This window comes from Rhinolophus hipposideros (genome assembly GCF_964194185.1).
Source record: "Rhinolophus hipposideros genome assembly, chromosome: 5".
Lineage (NCBI taxonomy): Eukaryota > Metazoa > Chordata > Mammalia > Chiroptera > Rhinolophidae > Rhinolophus > Rhinolophus hipposideros.
Window position 1 is genome coordinate 46,452,816 of NC_138051.1, and position 15,196 is coordinate 46,468,011.

Below are 15,196 nucleotides of genomic sequence, written 5' to 3' on the forward strand. Positions count from 1 at the left end.
CCATCGTCAAGGAAGTAAACAGTAGAGGACCTAGAGATGACCCACATACTGGGGTTATCATTCGGGGACTTTGAAATAACTGACAGAAATGCCAAAGAATATGGTGGACCAAGTGCATGGCACATGTGAAGAGATGAGGAATTTTGGCAGAGACATGGAAACTATTTTTTAAAAAAGAACCAAACGGAAATGCTAAAAATAAAAAATATAATATGAGAAATTAAGATCCTTTAGATGAGCTTAGCAGAAAATACCTGCCCAGTTTGGCCATAGTCCTGGGGGTAGTTTGTATTGTGGAAGGATTCCTTATGGTTACACTGGTTGATATTTACCTTGAACAAGAAGCACACAACACTCACTGCACTAATATAAGCCCACAAACATGTCTTTTGATAGAGCACTGCATAGATTCCTCAGGCCACATATTCTCACATATTTTTCTGGTAGTTCTGATTGAAAAGAAAATTTGCACTTCTGTGAATCCATACATAGGCCTTTCCAGACCATTTAGTTAGAATTCCCACCTGTGTTGGAAGAGAAACCAGAGACTTGCATTCTTGGTAACCCAATTCCCACCATGTGTGAGTATGTCTTGTTTGGTCAGCTTGTGCTGCAGTTATATCATTAGTTTCCATTCCATTCAACATATTTTCAATCTTACATTGAACATTTGGTAATAAAATACTGACTTTCACATAATAAATACTCGAGGTGTCTAGAATAATGAGTTTCTTAATAGGTAACCTTGTTAGTGTCCATCAAGGCTTAGAGGAACAGTGACCAAAAGTTTCAGGCTACTACACAGGACATACAGGAATTTATCTACAGTTAGAACTTGAATTTCTGGAATAATTGCTTCTGCCAACCCCCAAAGGACTGTCACAGTTTGTTGCTTAAGAATGAGAAGGTGAATTCTGTTTCTTTTTTCAATCTCTTTAAAATTTTATAGATTTTTGTATTCCTTTATTCGTATTTTTTGATTCAGTAATTGTAGAGTAACTCATAATTACTCCAAAAAGAGCCTACTTACATTTCCACAAATGGGAAAATTTCTTATTTTTTTATTCCAACTTGTACGGCCAAAGTATTTCCCTGGAAACTTACAAATACATATTGAAGATGAAACAAAATTACTGTAGATGTTAATCTGGAATTTTAGCTTCAGTTGCATATACTTTTAATAATTTTTGTTAGAGGAAAATAGTAATGAATTAATTATAGTAGTGTGGGGTGGCCGATTACCTCGGTTGGTTAGAGCGTGGTGCTTGAGAGCACCAAGGTTGCTGGTTCGATTCCCCGCGTGGGCCACTGTGAGCTGGGCCTCCTTAAAAAAAAAAAAAAAAAAAAAAAAAAGTTAATTGTAGTAGTAAAATTAACAAACCGCTTTATTTTTTACAGGGAAAATATTTATCCCTAAACAGAAACCTATACAGACTTTTACAGAAGAAAAAGTATCTCTTGATCCCGAATTAGAAGAAGCTTTGACCAGTGCTTCTGACACAGAATTGTGTGACCTTGCAGGTATATTCTAAAACATTAAGTTGTGAATGAGTGTGGAGGGGCGGGGAATACCAGCACACACCTGTTTACATTATGTAAATGCTTCCTTTGCCTACTAGCAAAGTGCTGTTGAATCAGTGACCACATATTTATTTGGCTTTGTTTTTTATATTACAAGTCTGATACAAGGAATTTCATTTCTTTAAATTCTTTCAGTGGTGAAATTTTGATGTTAATGGAATTTATTGTATTATTTGAAATCTTTTCCCATGTTTCCCTTTTTTGAAAGTCATTATAAAAAGCTTTTATCTGCTAGTGCTCAGCTAGAAGCTATCCCATCTGAGCCCTGAAAAAAAGTCTCCAGGGTCAACTGCTGTCCCCTTTTAGGAGAAAGAGCCCCAAAAATGCGTAACTGGAAAGCAGACGAAACAGTCAACCCTGAGCTATACTTACCACTTGCCCAACTTTTTTGAAGTTATGGAACATTCCAAACTTCCCTGTTATTTTCATCGCGGGTTTCTTTTCTGGACCAATATCTTCCCCACCTATCTCCACATACGCCCATTTTCCCAGCTAGAAAAATATGACATGGGGAGATCTTACTCTCAACCCCAAGAACTAACATTTGAAAGGAGTAGTGGTGCTCCTTTGGGAAGGAACCAGGAAAGGGACAGCCAGGGTGTGGTACCACAGCCAGAGCAGGTGTCTTATTCCTGGGGGCTGAAGACTGATGGAGTTGTAAATGGTGCGTTCATCAGGGTGGAATGGGCCGGGGCACGCTGTAGCTTCTGCCTCATTTATGCAAAAGGGCATCAAAAACCAAAACCAAATTTATTTCTCCTGTCATTTTTGAGAAATGCTACTTTAATCTTAAATATGAGAATTCAACTATACTTTTAGTGTTCTCTTAGCTAAAATACAAATGTAAATTAGTATGAAAGTTACTAACAAATGTGAAAATAGTGAAGGTTAAGTTGAAAATCTGCCTTCTGTAATATGATGTTGCTAGAAACCTTGTGAGAAGTATGAACAGCAAAAATAGGTCATTTCGATTTTCTCTCTAGCCACAAGATGGAGCTTAAGGATAGATTTACATTTAGGGTTAGGCTGGTTTCAGCTGTGTGTGTGACTCAGAAATGTGGGAAAAATAATAAGGGCACTGGTGAGAGAGATTGTAGGCGATTTTCCATCACGCTGTCCCTCTGTTTTTGGTTGCAAAATCTGTAATTGAGTAGGAAAATATCCAGAGAATGTTAAAATCATTGATAGAAATTTTTGGTTGTAAAATTAATTTTTTATTTTTAAATCTGGTGGAAATAACAAAATAACTCTTTTTCTACATTTATAGCTATTCTTGGGATGCACAATTTGATAACGAATACACAGTTCTGTAATATAGTGGGAAGTAGCAATGGTGTCGACCAAGAACATTTTTCAAGTAAGTACTTGCAACGGTTTGTGAATTCCAGTCCTTTGTTAAATATATTTTGTTTTCTCCATGAATCAACTTCAGTATATAGATACCAAATGTTATGTGTATGTACTGGGAACCCAAGATTCTATTTAGATGGTAGTGACAGAAAACCATTGAAAATAGAATATTAAATATTTTATGCTTAATGTGTCAGCAAAAGTAATAGGAATCACTCTCACCTCACTAAATAATATTAATGCTGAACAGTATGAGAGCTAATCAAACTTGGCTTTTGTTGACATTCTTTTTCCAGTGTTACTGATTTTCAAGAAATCCACAACAATGCTAACAAACTACATTATAAAATCAGATTCAGGAGAAACCATAGAACTATTCTGCCCCTAAACCTGTTAGTCTAATGCAAAGGATTAAATAACCTAAAACAAAGCTTTTTTAAAAATTTATTTTAGGATGCTTTAAAATTACCAAAGTACTACATACTTTTGTAGCATAATTTAACAATACCTAAGTGTATAAGGTAAGAAGCAAAAGTGTATTCATAGCCTTCTAATCCCCACACCCCCAACTATTAACAATTTGCTGTGTATCCTTCTAGATTTTGTACTGTGTTTACGCGAACTTTTAGACACACACACACACACACACACACACACACACACACACGCTATACATAGTCTTTTGGTTTTTTGTTTTACAAAAATGGGATCATACTATAGATATTTTTTACAACTTAATTTTAAAAAAATACTATTGGCTAATTTTTTTAAATGCTGACTATGGGCCATGTTCTGTGCACAGTTCTTGAATGTGACTTATTCTCTTTTAATCCTCATAATAATTCTATGAAATAGGTATTATTATCCTTAATTTTCATGTGAGGTTGCTGAGATTTTAGAATGATTAAGTATCTAACTCGAAATGTCACCCAAAGTTGGTGGTGAGGATTTTAACCCCTGCTATATTGTATATCACTTAGCTATATATCGTGTTTCCTATTAATACATACAGAGCTACCTCATTCAAACATCTGTATAACACTCCATTTTATGAATGAATGTTCTATAATTTGACCATTCCCCCTATTTTTTAAATTTTTGTTGTAGAAATGTTCAAGCATACATAATAAAAGAGAAAGTAATACATCCATCACCCAGCTTCAGCTATTTTTGACCTGTTGCCAGCCTTGTATTGTCTGCCTCCCTCCCCACCCCTTCCACTTTATTTTTCCTGGAATATTTTAAAGCAAATCCTGTTCATGCGTATTACTTTTCCCATAAACATTTCCATATATGTCTATCTCAGGTAAAGACTTTTAGCATGCCATTATCAAACTTAAAAATGAACAATAATCCTTCATATTATCTAACACCCAGTCTATGTTCAGACTTGCCCTATTTTCTCAAAAACATCATTTCGCAGTTGGTTTCAAATCAGGACCCAATGGTTCAAATGTTGGCAGCCTGATCCATCCATTTAAAGTTCCAAATAAAGGTCACTCATTACATTTGGTTGTCATTTGGTTTCAGTTTTTCTTAATTTCCTAATAGTTCTCCTTAACCTCTTTCCCCCTTTCTTCTTGCCATCTATTTCTTGAAGAAACCGGGCTATTAGTCATGTAGAATTTTCCACATTCTGGATTTGGCTGATTGCAACCATGTGCCTTCATTTTACATGTTTCCCTATCTCTTAGGTTTCTGTAAACTATTATTTTCTAGAGGCTTCATCAGATTGAGGTGCAGTTTTTTGGTTTTTGGCTTTGGCAAGAATGCTTTCTACATGGTGATTGAATCACATTAAGAGGCATATCTAGTCTGGTCATTCCTCTTTGAGAAATGTGTTAACATTGATCAGTAGGTTCAAATGTTGGCAGCCTGATCCATCCATTTAAAGTTCCCCATGAACTTTTCTTAACGGTTTCAGCATCCCATTGACTGGATCCATTATTTCATTAGGGAGCAAGCCTCCTTAAATACATACATTTTGTGGAGTAGGGAAAGAAATCATTTGGTTTTTATAAAATTTAAATTGAGGAAGAACTCGTTCAACTTTCCATTCAGTGAGGAAGTTCTTCTCCAGCCCACTTGACCTACCATCTTGAAGAAAACTGTCCTGCTGAACGTTTGTGAGAGGAACACCATCTGTCCTTTTAGCAGAGTTCTGTTAGGAAGCTCTTCTTTGTATTGAACCAAATTCTGCCCCCTGGCAATCGACACCTGTTCTGACCCAGCCTTTCAGGACCACCTGAAATTTCTCTCTTCTCCTTCTACAGAATAAATCTGAAAACAATGGGGATACTTTCTTTTAATATATACTTTCAGTCTAAATATATCCCAATGTTTCAACTGTCCTCAGAAAAATAATTTTCAGACCTCTGTCTAAGTTGATCTCCTCAGTGCTGTGTGTGTGTATGTGTGTGTGTGTGTGAGTGATATTTGAAAAAGACAAGTTACTCTTACAGGAAATTTATTGAATGAGTAAATATACTTTGTCTTAAGATGAGGTTTGCTCCTAAAAGCTAGAGGAGGGCAAATGGGAAGAACTAAGCCAGGCAATGACCCTGTCAGTCTTTCCATGTCAGTTGTTCTTAACTTTTTTGTGGTCATTTCCTTCTTTGAGAATCTGATGCTATAGGTGGTCTCCCCAGAAAATTTATCCATAAAGTTTACCTGTTCTAGGTGTTCAAAAACCTCCGCACACATCTCAGAGCACACTTGTATCTCATTAGAGGGTTCAAGACTTCTCGGTCCTCTTTCAGCTTTGCATAGTTGTATCCTGGCCATGTGTGTTGGCATAGTATATGTGGTGAAGGATTGGGGTAGGAGTAAAGCAAGGTGGTAAGTTTTGGCATTTTTGCCTCAGTAACTCTTGTGTGTACCATTACCTCTCTGTTCCCCCATTCCCTATTCCTACTCTTCTTCCTAAGAGAGGGTCCTCCCCTTTTTCCATTGCGTAGTACTCGCCGTGAGAAGAGGTAGTGTGTCCTTCCATCATCTTACTCTTCTCATCGAGGCTATATTTCTTCAAGTCTGATTCATACTGCCTTTACAGTAATTATTAGATCTCAAAACGATAGGTGTTAAATTTGATCATATTCAAACTTTATCTTAAACTTTGCTAAAAATAAATGGAATCATTGGTCTGTGTTGTGCAATTTATTTTAGTGGTCAAGATATCTTGTAATGCACCAAAAAGCAGTGAAAATATTCATTTTTGAAGGCTGATACATTGCAAAGAAATGTTGGATTATGTTTGGTATATGTTCAATAAAATTTTATTCGAGTGCTTTAAATATGTGTTCACACATAAAGGATCATTTAGAAATGTGGAGAAGAAACTTTTCAATTAGTTCCACTGAGTGTGTGTGTGTGTTTGTGTGTGTGTGTGTGTGTGTGTGTTAGCAAGGTAATATATGCATCCACTCTAATAGTATCAACCAGTGACACTCATGCTCTTCTCATTTGTTACTACAGATGTGGTAAAAGGTGAAAAGATGCTTCCAGTATTTGATGAGCCACCAAATCCAACCAACGTTGAAGAGAGTTTAAAGAGAATTAAAGAAAATGATGTTCGTCTTGTTGAAGTTAATTTGAATAATATAAAAGTAGGTATACTAAACAAACGTTTTGAGTCAAGTAGATCTAGGATAAGAGAGTAGCAGTTTTGATATAGAATAATTCTTTCTACTTAAAGGTAAATTTTTCACTCCAAACAGTATGCTAACACAGATTCCTTCATATTTTAGAAATTAAATATTATAGTATTATTCAGACTTGGTTTTTAAAGAGTATCATACAGAAATGTAAACCCTACAGACGGTCAGTGTAAATCTCTCTGGCTTCCAAAGTACTGCCTACTTTTAAGAGCATTTGTCTTTAAGGTGTTGTTTCTTTAATCATTTTTCTTAAGGTGTAATTTACATTTAGTGTGCAGTTCCATGAGTTGTGACAAATGCATACAGTTGTACAACCATCACCAGTCAGATGTAGAACATGTCACACCCCTTTGTCCTCATTCTGTGACCCAACTCTAGCCCCAGTCAATCACTAATCTGTTTTCTTTCCCTATCATTTTGCCTTCTCCAGAATGTCGTATAAATAGAGTCACATAGTATGTAGCCTTTTGAGTCTGGCATCTTTCAGTTAGCATAATGCATTTGAGATTCGCCCATGTTGTAGCTTATCAGTAGTTTGTTTCTTTTTATTATTGGATAGTGTTGGGCTATTGTATGGATATGGTGTGATTTGTTTATCCATTCACCAGTTGGTAGACACATGGGTTGCTTCCAGGTTGGGTTGATTATGAGTAAAGCCACTCTACACACTCACATGCAGTCCTAGATTTTGTGTAAACATGTTTTCATTTCTCTTGAATAAACACCTTGGAGTAAGCTTTCTGGGGTCTTACGAGGTTTTTTAAAATGCAGTTCTTCCTTGGAGTAAAGAAGAAAGAAATGAGTTACAAGGGCATAGGGATAATTAATTACCGAAGAGTAAGCTCCAATTATCCCTTGGGTATTGGCCATTGTATAAAAGTTTCATTATAAATTCCTCATTTTAAATCTTGATTTATCTGAATTGGAGTTGGAGAGAGCATCTGGAAATTACAAGAACCTACGGCATAAGACCTCTGCACTCCTTTAGGGGGTGTTTCTTCCTGTATGTAGAGGGGAAAAAAGCCTTGAAAAAAGCTAATATCCCTAGTTGATCACTAATTTTATTCTTTAAAAATTCAGTCCTCATATATCTGTCTTTAAATTAACAGTAATGATCTGAAAATAACCAGGCTTCAGGGAATTGAAGTCTTAGTACTAAAGGGAGAAATTAGTGCCTTCTAGAGCTATATCTTTCCACATTTAAAGTAGTGTAGGGTTAATCTCTCTTACTGCCTGTAGCTTAAAGGACTGAGAACAGTATGTCATCTGCCTCAGGAATCATACTCATTAGAGGTGGGCTCCCACATCTTTCTCTTTGTAGAAAGCGGATCCACTTTGAATACTCAAGTGTCTTGACTTCTTTTAATATGAATAGTTAAATGTAGAATCGTAAGAGTTTCTTTAACCTAAATGGTAGAGAAATGGTAATATGTACCCTGCTCTAGGTCAACAGTTTGTGCAAATGGACCATAATAAGGATGAGGATATGGATATGGAGGATATGGAGGAGGCTGAGTTACTTGTTTTCACTTGTAGACTAACTGTTGTGTGTTTATGTAATTTCTGAATATATTTTAACAAGAAAGGTAAATGCAGGTATATTTGAGTAATGAACTGAATGTCCTGAAAACTGAAATGTAATAATGTTTTATATTATTGTCTTTCAAGAATATCCCAATTCCAACCCTAAAAGATTTTGCAAAGGCTTTGGAAACCAACACACATGTGAAACATTTCAGTCTTGCAGCCACGAGGAGCAATGACCCTGTTGCAGTTGTAAGTAAGCTACCGTTGTACCACTGATAATACAGAAATTATGACCACGTGCCAGGATATGTTACAGAGGTGGCGGAACAGTGATTTTATGAACAAAATTTACTCCCCTTTTTCAATTGATGTTTATCTCACTATTAGACAGTACCTGATTTACTCTTTTATGTTAATTTTTCCTTTATTTCTTTCCTATAATTTATAAAAACATAAATGGAGTCATAGAGTGTATGCTATTCTGCAACTTAATTCACTTAACAGTAATTCTTGGAGGTCATTTTGTATCGGTACATAAAGTTCCACAGCATTTTTTTTCACATCTGCAGAAGATTCCATTTATGGATCTGTAGTGTTAGATTTTGTCCAGTGCTTTTTCTGTGTCTCTTGAGATCATATGGTTTTTGTCCTTTATTAATATGCTATATTGCATTGATTAATTTTTGTATTACGTTGGTACAAAAGTAATTGTGGTTTTTGCAATTGTTTTTAACAATTGCAATTACTTTTTTTGCACAACAATTGCACAGTTGCACAATTACTTTTGCACCAACCTACTATATTAAATCAACTTTGCATTCCTGGGGTATACACCACTTGATCATGGTGTGAATGTTTTTCTACACTTGGCTTTGAGGGTACTACTTTCTTTGATTCTCCTCCTGCCTCACTGAACATCACTTCTCTGGTCGCTATGCTGGTTCCTCCTCTTCTCCCCAACCTCTAAGCATTGGAAAGGCCTAGGGCTCCATCATAGGCCCTCTTTGTTCTGTTTACACTCTCTTTCTGGGTGAACCCATTCTATTTCATTGCTATATATTATCTATATATATATAGATGATTCCCAGTGTTATTATTTCCAGTCTGTACCTGTCTCCTGAACTCCATGCATGCACTTGTCCAGCTACTTACTTAACTTGGATATCTGACAGACATACCGTGTTTCCCCGAAAATAAGACCTAGCCAGACAATCAGCTCTAATGCATGTTTTGGAGCAAAAATTAATATAAGACCCAGTATTATGTCATGTCATGTCGTGTCATGTCATGTCATGTAAGACCGGGTCTTACATTAATTTTTGCTCCAAAAGACACATTGGAGCCAATTGTCCAGCTAGGTCTTATTTTCGGGGAAACGGTATCAAATTTAAGTCCCAAACCAAACTTCTGACTTCCATTCCATATCTGCTTCTCTCACGTATTCTTTTCTCACTAAATGGCAACTTCATTCCTTCATTTGCTGAAGCCAAAAAGACAGGGAGTTACCCTTGATTTACCTTTCTCACAACCTTAAATGTGTGTCCAGCCCTGTCTTCAAAATGTTTCTAGAATTCAACCACTTCTCACCATTTTCACAAGTACGGTACCACCCTGGTCTAAGCCAGTATCTTCCCCCGTCTAGATTATTGCAGTAGCCTTTTAATTGAGCTGTCTGCTTCCATCTTACCTATTCCACAGCCAACTCTTTATACAACATCAAAAGAGATTCTTTTAAAACTTAAGATTAATTATCTCATATCTATACTCAGGACCTTCCAGCAGCTCACTGTCTCACTAAGAGTGAAAATCAAAATCTTTCATTGGCCTTATAAAGCCTAACATGAGCAGGCCTCTCCTTTACTTGCCCTTTCTTTCATTTTATTAGAGCCGTACGGCCTTCCTACTCTTCCTCAAAACTGCCATGCAAGCTCCCAACTCAGAACCTTTATACTTGTACCTCTTACCAAGAACTTTCTCCCTCAAGATATTTCATGTATTTCACTTCATCACTTTGTGAGTGTTTGCTCGAATGTCACCTTCTAGGCAAGGCCTTTCCTGACTATCCTATATAAAATGGCAACCCAACCCCTACCCCAGCACTCCCCATCAACCCTACTGTGCCTTTTTTCTTCCTCAGTGGCCCTTTTTACCATCTGACATTACATTTTGCTTACTTATTTGTTATCTGAGTCCCCCCCCCCACACACACACACACACATACACTAGAACGCAAGTTCCACCAGGCAGGGACTTGTATGTTTTGTTTATGAATCTACAGAGCAGTACTAATCAAATAATAAGCCATCAATGATATTTGAATAAATATGTGTACAGAGGATAAATAAGGGATTTGTTCCAGGTCACATAGCTACTTGTTGCTAATAAAAAGTAGAAATTACAAGTGTGCAGATATCTGTCCCAAGTTCTTTCTAGAATTCCTTCCCTTGCCCCCAGTTGCCTTTTCTTTAATTTGACCTTGCATTCCACCCCTCTAAATGGCTATTTTATATAAACTCACATTCATATTCTAACTTATCTCTCTTCACCTCCCTCTCTCATTCTCCCTCCCTACTCCCCCCCACACACTTCCTCTTCTCACTTGCACATTTCTGTTAGTTAATTAATATGGTGTTTATTAAGCACTGGTGTGAATGCCTACTTCTACTGTATCTTGTGGGAAATATAATGGAAGAAGACTGAAGACATAGCACTCCTTGAAGAGGTGAATCTTTGCTTAGCCACTTCTTTGATGTCTTTGTGCTCATACAGTTCTTGTTATCTGTGATCTTTTTTTGGCCTTCTGCCTTAGGCATTCCTTTTAGTCTCTGCCTTGGACATCAGTCCATAATTTACCTTCATTTTGGCTTCGCAGTAAGCCAGCTGCAGCAAGACCCAAATAAGAAAAGATGTTCCAAAGAGACATTGATAAAGTTAGTCCTACACAGAAACTGACAGACAGTATGAGAGACACAGGAGAAAGAAGCATGACATAGGGTGTGAATGAACCTAAAAGTGTGAAAAGCAGTGGAAAATGCTACCAACAGAAAATTACATGTGACAAAAAAAATCTAAAGATCGTGACAGGGTACATGTGCAAAGTAGATACATGTGAGACATGTGAGGTAGGTGTCAAGCTAAAATAATCTAATGAGAAACATTTAGGCTGTTAGGTTAATTAGCATATTTGTTTATGGCATGTGCAGTGTAATAAATGCTGTCAAATTTTAATCTCCAAATATTTTCTTTAATTTCTAGGCTTTTTCAGAAATGCTGAGAGTAAACAAAAATTTGAAGAGTTTAAATATGGAGTCCAACTTTATTACAGGAGTTGGGATTCTGGCACTGATTGATGCTTTAAGAGAGAATGAAACCCTCACAGAGCTCAAGATTGACAATCAGGTCAGTGCTCTGCAGCAGCAGTGTGGAGGAAGTGGCCGCCCACATCGCTGCGTTGGGCTGGGCGGTTCAGGACGTGGGTGGGAGGAGGCCGTTCAGGGAGCTGTTGAGGAAGGTGGTGGTGTGAAAGGGGGTGAGAGCACCTGTGAGGCATCCCGAATATTAACTTAGTAATTAATCACTCTTAGTGTATTCATAGAGTTGTGCAAGAATCACCACTACTAATTCGGGAACATTTTCATAATCCCAAAAAGGAACTCCATACCCACTAGCACACCTCCCACCAGCCCCTGGTTACCCCTAATCTATTTCCTGTCTATGCATTTGCCTATTTTGAACAGTTCATGTAAATGGAATTATATAATATGCGGTCTTTTGAGTCTGCTTTCTTTCACTTAGCAAAATGTTCATCCATGGAGTTTCATCCATGTTGTAGCATATATTCTTTTTTATGGCTGAATAATATTGTTACATTTGGGTTGTTTTCTACTTTTTGAATATTAGAAATAATGCTGCTGTGAACATTCTTATAGAAGTTCTTATTGGAATGTGTTTTCCATTTTTCATGAGTATGGACATAGGAGTGGAATTGCTAGGTCATGTGATAACTCTATGTTTAACTTTTTGAGGAATGGCCAAATTGTTTTCCACCATAACTGCAGCATTTTAAATTCCTACCAGCATGTCTGAGGGGCCCAGTTTTTCTACATTGTTGCCAACCCTTGTTACTGTCTGTCTTTTTTATTACAGATAGGGGTATGAAATGGTATCTCATTGTGGTAATGCATAATTTTTTGATGTCTGTGTGATCTATCCTGAACTTTAAAATTTTGTTTCTCTTACGTATGTTGTAAAAATTGGAGAAATTTTAAAAGACCAGCAGAATCAGCATATACCTCAATATCTTAGTCTTGACTTACCTTGAAAAGTATTTTGATCTAGTTTATTAATACGTTTCTGTATTTCTGATTATTCCAGAGGCAGCAGTTGGGGACAGCTGTAGAATTACAAATGGCCAAGATGCTTGAAGAAAATACAAATGTCCTTAAATTTGGATATCAATTTACGCAGCAGGGACCACGAACCAGGGCAGCTAATGCTATAACAAAAAACAATGACTTAGGTAAGACATGCAGTATCAAATGAAATTTCTGAATTGTACCTTGAAGATAATGTATTAGAGGAACATTTTTTACTTTTAAAATAAATTTTAACAGAGTGAGATTATTGGGCCTTTGTTTCTAAAAATCTGCACAGTCCTTTTTATACTAATTGAATCAGAGTTCAGTTTAAGTGAGGTTGTAGTGATTATTGGGAATGGTTAGTGGGTAAAATCTACTTCCTGTGACAATCATTTCACAGCTTTAAGTGAACAAAGTTTTCTACAAACATTACACTAAATTCTTCCTATAATAAAGATTTTATTCCCAGCTATAAGTCACCCCTGGGAACTATTGAAACAAAGACTTCAACATTACGGGAAAGTTTTTGTCTTTTTTATCAAAAAGGCCTACGCGAAATTCAATTTTATATGGTAAAATATAGACTAGAAAAATTATAATTTTAACCCAAGTCTTCCAGTCAGCGGTATGTAAATGTTTGCTGTACTTACCAGCCTCCCTAAGACCGCTGTCACTGGCCAGTTGGGCTTCTCACTGCACATATCCACTCAGTCGTCTCCCCTTCTTTCATGGTTCCTATTGCACTGCTGAGGCTTGTGGCTTCTACTTGAAATCTATTTTCCAACCAAGGCTGAATTCAAAATAATGATGCTTATAATTTTGTTTCTACATGTTTCCAAAAATCAACTCTTAAGTGTGATATGTATCATTGAAATACTTGTGTTTTAAAAGATGCGTTTTAATTTCACTGATATGTGGTATATAAACCAAAAAGAACAAGACAAACAAATGAGAAACAAAAACTCATAGACACAGACAATAATTTAGTGGTTACCAGAGGGTAAGGGGGTGGGGGGTGGGTGATAAGGGTAAAGGGGATCAAATATATGGTGATGGAAGGAGAACTGACTCTGGGTGGTGATCACACAATGGGATTTATAGACGATGTAATACAGAATTGTACACCTGAAATCTATGTAAATTTACTAACAATTGTCACCCCAATAAAATTAAAAAAAAAAAATCTAACAACAACACCTACAAAAAAAAAAAAAGATGCGTTTTAGACAAGAATTAAAAAATAAAACTTCTTAAAGGGAGTAACATTTCAAAGTGATGCAATTCATTTAAGCTTCAGCCACATTTGAATTTTCATAATTTAAAGGTTTCTGGAGCAAAAAAAATACAGCTTCATAATCCAGATCACTGGGGGAAATATTAGTTCAAATCCTCCCTGTCCTTTGATGAGTATAGTTTCCCATAGAATATTTTAGCCTCTTGCTTTTTAAAAGAGAAAATTGGTGTGTTTTGGTGTATTTTTGATTCTAGATGTCATTTGCGGAATCATGTTAATTATTTTAGTATTGGATCACTAGTTGGCTTCTGTATTTTCCTTCAGGTATTTAATTTTGCTTTTTAGAATCATGTTTCTCAAGTCTGACTAAACTTCACAAATAATTGGAGAGCTTCAAGACATATAGATTATTGGCTCTAAAAAATTTTCTACTTAGTAAGTTAGTTATACTTAATTGTAATTATCTATTTTCAAAGCTTTTTTTAAAGCTTTTTGAGGACAGGGATCACGTATGTCTGTTGAATCCACAACTCTTAAAAACACGCCTGACAGTAGTAGGTACTTAATAAAGATTTATAAAGTGAATAAAGGAAACGATAGAAATTGAACCCTGCTCAGAGTTCCAATTTTCTGGTAACTAAACAGCCATACACTTAAGCATAAAGCGCCCTCCATTTTTCCTCTCCTCTGAAACTACCTGAGCTATCCCAGGATGCCACCAACAAATGTGTAGCCCCAACCGTTTCTGTCACCTGTGTCCCAGCAGGCAGGTGGTCTCAGCAGCTGTCATGCAGGAGAGCAGCCCAGTGAGAGCCACGTCAGTGACAGGCGCCAGCCGGTGCAAGGCCTCAGCACTGGTGCTCTTCTGAGGGGCCTGCGGCGGCAGGCGCTTTGCCGACACTTCTGTAAGGAAAGAAGTAAGGCAGGTTTGGGGCCGATGGGTGATGAGGGGACAGATAAAAACTATTTTCTAGGCTGCTCTGTCCATGGCCGTGAGTGGCAGAGGTGAGGAGGCCATGCTGAAGAAGTTGTGCTGACACAGAACAGGACCGAGAGAAGCAAAAGCTTTGTGCTGGTAGCTCTGTCGATCACCCCCACCCAACCAACGCTGTTTCATTCTGATCCAAACGAGGTTTTCAGACATGAAATCTAGCTCTCAGGTGTGAAATGAGAATGAGGACATTCCCGCAGTGGGAAATTGCATGGAGGAAAGCGCAGATTTGGGAGCAAGCACGTTACTTACATGCTGAGGACAGCCTGCAAATTGTAGAACTGACTCAGAACAGGAGGCTGCCCCCAGAATAAGCTTCTTAGTGCTTGCCACTTGAAGCTAGCAATAAAAAAGAGATGGCAGCCGATTAAGAGGGAATGCTGGGAGAGCACTAAGATTGCATGGTAAAGAACTTAGATTTCTTTGGATTTTATGTGGAAAGCATTGGGAAGCCATTGTAGGCCACTGGATGCATGATAAAAATGCTAGTTCAAAAAAA

General features: G+C 37.1%; 1 protein-coding gene across 7 annotated transcripts in view; it reads left to right on the top strand.

Moving 5' to 3' along the window:
• The window catches only part of TMOD3 (tropomodulin 3), a 65,067-nt gene that overhangs the window by 43,337 nt on the left and 6,534 nt on the right, over positions 1-15,196 (top strand). For all 7 annotated transcript variants that reach the window (XR_013993408.1, XR_013993409.1, XR_013993410.1 and 4 more), the window contains exons 4-9: positions 1,399-1,521; positions 2,849-2,938; positions 6,406-6,536; positions 8,256-8,363; positions 11,370-11,513; positions 12,489-12,633. Coding sequence is in view for 3 of the 7 variants with exons in the window: in XM_081049372.1 (XP_080905498.1) it covers positions 1,399-1,521; positions 2,849-2,938; positions 6,406-6,536; positions 8,256-8,363; positions 11,370-11,513; positions 12,489-12,633 (741 nt within the window). In the remaining 4 variants the exon portion in view is untranslated. The remainder of the gene's footprint in view (positions 1-1,398; positions 1,522-2,848; positions 2,939-6,405; positions 6,537-8,255; positions 8,364-11,369; positions 11,514-12,488; positions 12,634-15,196) is intronic.